Source organism: Meleagris gallopavo, chromosome 2 (genome assembly GCF_000146605.3).
Source record: "Meleagris gallopavo isolate NT-WF06-2002-E0010 breed Aviagen turkey brand Nicholas breeding stock chromosome 2, Turkey_5.1, whole genome shotgun sequence".
NCBI lineage: Eukaryota > Metazoa > Chordata > Aves > Galliformes > Phasianidae > Meleagris > Meleagris gallopavo.
The window spans coordinates 66957181-66962561 of record NC_015012.2 but is presented as its reverse complement, the minus strand read 5'-3'; the positions used below and the strand labels follow the sequence as shown (position 1 = coordinate 66962561).

General features: G+C 42.7%; 2 protein-coding genes across 2 annotated transcripts in view; one reads left to right on the top strand and one right to left on the bottom strand.

The window, feature by feature from the left end:
* The window catches only part of PRDM1 (PR/SET domain 1), a 690597-nt gene that overhangs the window by 417798 nt on the left and 267418 nt on the right, over positions 1–5381 (top strand).
* On the bottom strand, positions 1271–5345 carry CD24 (CD24 molecule). The gene is made up of 2 exons (XM_010707543.3): positions 5185–5345; positions 1271–3295 (listed from the first exon to the last, which is right to left on the bottom strand). Exons 1-2 carry the CDS (start codon positions 5263–5265, stop codon positions 3113–3115), a joined length of 264 nt encoding a protein of 87 aa, XP_010705845.1. The 5' UTR covers positions 5266–5345; the 3' UTR covers positions 1271–3112.

The following is a 5381-nucleotide window of genomic DNA, read 5'->3' as shown; positions in this document are numbered from 1 at the left end:
AAAAAGAGTCATGAAGTATGTGGGCTCTATTTTCCTCCCGTCCCTCCCATTTCATTAAATAAATCCATCATGTTCTCTTTCACTGAGTGGATTGCTTCATCAGTGATTCCATTGTTCTGTGATGGAATGGAACAGAACAAAGGTTACCCAATCATTTTTCTAACACTCATCTGGTCTACTGAAAACTCAAGAGAGCCTAAATATGCATAAATACTATAAAAAAGCAATTTGTCTTTTTTTCATAAAGCATGCCATAAACTGATCCAACCATTCCAGTTCATTTAAGAATTTGGCAAATGTTTTTCTCCAAGCATATTCCTCCATTTCATCCATTTTACTGATATATCATAGAACAAAGGCCTGTTGTTTCGGCATTTTCTTTTTTGTTTTCAGTTTGCTGTTTTTCCAAGAAAGATAAACAGATAACAGCTAGTGTAACATTTTGTCTTCTGAGCATGCAGAGAAAAGCTAAGTAAGGGAACAATGTGCTCCAATAGTCCCCGCAGACCCCAAGATATGCTCAATCAGTGAGCTCTGATAAACCTATTCTGCTTCTTGGGTTTGTTCAGCCTACTGGAAAAGTAAAGGAACACAAAGGACTGGGCTCTGCGCTCCCTCCGGAACTCAGGAGGCCTCTTTGGGGCCTCTTTCCCACTGAAAAAATGCAGATTGTTGAGCAGATTCTCCAAGTAGCTGGGCACTCTTAAATGCATGGCTGCATGTCTAGGGAGCAGATACAATCAGCATGAATAGAGAGCTATTAAGAAGGAGCATACCTGGAAAGAAAAAAAACAAAACACAGACAACTCCAGAACGTCATGAACTGTAGATACTTAGTTTTGAATTCCAATTCAGTTGTTCTTGCTCTTCAGGAAAACATTGCATACATTCCTACTTTTAGCCTCTATCTTCATCAAGCATGGTGAAACTTGTGACATTAGGATATTCTTATTATATTAATGCAGTGTGTGGGAAGCAGAAACCTGAAGCAGTTAATTCATCTGCTCTATAACCACAAGCTGAAAAAACAACCTTAGCTGGTGTAAGGAAAACAACTCACTGCCACAAGAGACAAAGGAAAACTTTGTTCAAGCGCCATTTACCTAAAATGAATGCATGCTACTACAAAAAGGAGGACGTAATAAACATGGAAAACTTGCTCATTCCTAGAAATGTTAATGGAATCTCACTCACTGCTTTCAGAGCAGAATCCAGGCTTGCAATATCACTAAACCTTATGGAGAGGAATAAAACTAATCACACTTCAGCATTTCTAGACCTTGAGGTTTTTAATCACATACACTGTCTCACTTAACAGCTCATTCATTTTATGCAGTTACAAGTTTCTGTGGTGTCTGGAAGTGCATATAGAATGCGTTGCTTTTCCACCATTTTATTTACAGGTTTTTCCCTCCAATGAAAATCAGTAGCTAGTAAGTCAAAGCATAATTACACAAACAAAAATACAATCAACATTTTACTAGATACAAATGATAAGCGTAAGGAAATGTTCATGTATAACTCACTAACATAAATTTGTGTTAGTTTGTTATTAATGTATGATATGGTGGTAGTATAACTGAAACACATTGATTTAAAAAAAATATTTAGAGAGCCACTTCTGTATGACACGATCTTATACTGAGATATGTATCCATACGGAGTAATAGGATCATATGTACTCATGCTCATCATCCTTTCCTTCACCCACTCCTTAGAAGGTATTATTACGGTAATTTAACTTCCTCAAAGCTTGCTTTGACCAAGTATCAGATATGAAGTGTTGACTGACACAGAAACTGTGCAAGCATAGCAATTTTGATTCAGAAAGGTTTTAAAAAAATATTTACAAAGGTCTTTTTTTTTAAGTTGACTGATTAAATTAAGACTCCAATCTTCATATTCCAAACATCTGATATTTAATGTCTCACTTTTTGGCTTTTTCCCCCCCTCCACTCCATTCCTTCTCCCCACCACAAATAACCAGCCCACATTTAAGGTAAACCATCGCAATTAGATCTCTTCAAAACAAATAGTTATTCACCTTGTGCCAAAAAAAAAAAAAAAAGCAGCACTAAAACATTACTCAAGAATTCTATAAATCCTTCATAATTAAGAAAAGTCCCAGGAGCAAAAAAAAAAAAAACCACACAACAACAAAACCTTGTACAACTTGTACAACTTGGGAGGAAAAACAGGGGAAAGAGGAGATGCTTATCAAACCCTTCACTTTTTTTTCTCTGAACTTCATTAACAAAAAGCTCCTGGTACATTTCCCAATGCTTTCACACCTCCTTACTCTGGCACATAAGGTTCAATATGCAAACAATTTAAATAAAATATCAGAACCAAATCCCCATGGTCAGTAATTCAACCCTTAGGAAAACTGGTAATTTTTAATAGTTTCAAAACTAGCCCTGCCTGACTAGACATTTGGTAAGAACTCTGAAATTAAAACAAGAGGATTCTTGCAAGAGGTGGTATTCTGCGTTTAGACTTGCAGCAGTTTCATACAAATTAAATGTGGAAGAAACCTCTCTCGCTTTCACTTTGCATCTTTTGCATACATTCCTACCAGCCATAGATTATAACTGCATGGGGTATGTGAGAAACAGAATCATTCAAGCTTTTGTTTCCTAGTGGTTCTAGGAGCTCTGACTTTATTGAACTTAAATGGAGGGTAAAAACCTCTTCAAGGTATCGTTCTAAGCTGTAGATAAAGTCTCTAGCCTTCTGTCTTGGTGGAGTGTTATCATCTATCCTTATTGTGAACACCATATTTCTTCTCAGCTTTAAATCAGGGGGTGTCAATACTGTCTCTTTTTGCTTCCATCATTATGCCAATTTCAAACTTGTTTGGTGAAAGAGCACATCGTTTCACCTCCATGCCGAAGATGATCAAATCCTTTACATATTGGTCAGCTTTGGAAAGTCAGAAACAGTAGGGGAGCTTCTCTAGGTTAGATTGGTACTAATTACAGTATGGAGTGGAACCAAGCTGGTTTGATGCAGAGTTTGGACTGATTCATTTTCATGCTAGGTCGAAGATCTAGCCATCTCAGATGCTTCAGAAAACTGGGTGGGGAGTGGTAGCCATTTTCCTGCCCTTCTCTTAACAGCAAAAATACAGAAGAGAAACTGAGAGAATGAAAAGGAGACTTGTAGCGGAGTGAAGGGCATTTCCATGTCCCTGAACGGTGGTACTGTTCAGTGAATTTACGGCAGCTGGCAAAGTGGAACTTGCTGAAGAACTGTTTGAAGGTGTTGGACTTGTTCCATTGGGATCACAGTAGATCTAGAATACGGGTAGAAAAAAGTTAATGAAAAGTGATTTTTTCCCCCCCCCTCTTTAAAAATAAAGTCAGGATCCAAGCGGTCTTTTGGATTCTTTTCAAGGAATGATGAGCCTATTTAAGTGGACTTTGTAAGACAATAAAGGGGAGGCTAAAATGCTGTGGTAGTAGTACTGAACTGCAGAACTTAATGGAATTATACTGATTAAATCAAAACCTATTGGCATGCTAGTACAGACAATAAGAAGTGCAGTGGAAAGTCCATACAACACCAACAAATAGAAAAGATGCTGACAAAGAACAATAGAAATAAAATCCCCACACAACTCTGCATTAATAGTGACAGAACAGTAGAAATTTGCACCTTCTGTAACTTCAGCATCAAGCTATACCCTACACACACAGGAAAACTTTCAAAGCTAAGCTTTGAAGCTGGTTCTTCACTTCCAATGGAAGATGTGCAATATATAAGGGTGGAAAACAAAGGTAAGACTCGTGAGGGGGAGAGGGGAAAAAATGCACAGTTCAGCAAGCTTGGCTGTAGTTCCGCACCAGCAAACCTGTGCTAAGTCAGAGCCTTCTGGTACACCGGAGTAGGGTTTGCTGAAGTAAAAACATTTATTTTTCTTTAATGAGCAACTCCTTTAGTAAATACTCTCCATAAAAGAAGTCTTTATTGTCTTGTATCTCCAGGGCTGCTGAGAACATTACTGCCTTTAGCAGAAGTGATATATGTTGTACCTCAACGCTGGAGCTATTAAATCAATGTTAAATACATTTGAAACTTGCATGACTGTATCCCTTCAGCATTCTGAGTAAAAGCACATCACAGAAAGATACCAGGCTAGTACAAAGCCTCTGACAGTTAAGATTTTTGGCAAGCAGAAACATACTGGAATCAATTCAAGACTGCAGAACTTGGGAAAAAGAAAAAACAGTGAAGTTTCTGTTGAAACCAGTCAGTAAGTGATCAATACAGAACTGCAGAATTAATACCCTATAAACTGGTTAGGAGATAAGACTCAAGCCGCACCAGAATTTTCTCAGTCTTCACAAACACTCCTCCTTCCCTGTTCCCCACTGGGATACATTTTTCTTTCTTTTAAGTTACCTTGGGAGCGAGCACAAAGGCCGGATTTTGGGTAGGTGCATGAAGGGAAGGCTCAGAGACCCCAGACAAAGCTCCCTATCTTCTTTTTACAGACATCGGCACCCACACGATCTGATCCTGCTCTACTGAGGCCAACGAAATAGGAACGAAGTTTTTATTCCCAAACAAAAACGCAAGCGTATTTGAAACAGTCTCTAGAAAGCTCCTCGCTGCTTATTCGCACCGTGCGGCGTTACCGGCCCTTTTCGCGAGGATTTCTGAGGAACCCGTCCACACATCGTGGACGAGCACCGTGCTGCCGCCCCACCCCAGCGGAGCTCAGCCGACACGGCGATGCCCGCAGCCAGCCCCGGGCCGCCCACCCCGCTGTGCCCCACCCGCATCTTGGGGGCTCGCACCAGCGGGACTGACTGCCCTCGGGCTCTAAGTCTTATTTATTCTCAGGGCCCGCTCGGCTTTACTTGGGGGGTTTATCCCTCTTCTTTCCAGCGGGGAATCAGTGCTCCTTCGCCACGCGGCACTGTACAGAGGCGAAGCGCCAGCACCACTCCCTCGACGATCCCGCAGACAAAGGGGGCGAGAGCCAGCCTCACCTCACGGCGCTGAGCCCACCCGCCCGGCGCCAAGCTGCCTCTCCCCGCCCGAGCTCGCCCCGGTGCAGAGGCAGGGACTCCGGACAGTGAGATTGTGGCCCCCGTCCCGCAGGCTTTCCCGAAGGAGTACCCCGCCTCGGGAGGAGCCCCGCGCGGCCGCGCTCCCGTCTCTCGCGGCGAGGCTCACCTGCGTAGGTAGGAGAAGCGCCAGGAGCAGGAGCCCCAGGCCGAGCCGCGCCGCCAGCGCTGTCCCCACGGCCGTTCCCATACCCTTCTGCTGCTGTTCCGCTGCCACGCCGATACTACTGCCGACCCAACCGCTGCGACAGCGAACGAGACGGCTGAGCCGCGCCCGGGCTTTTTATAGCAGCGCGGGCTGCCGTG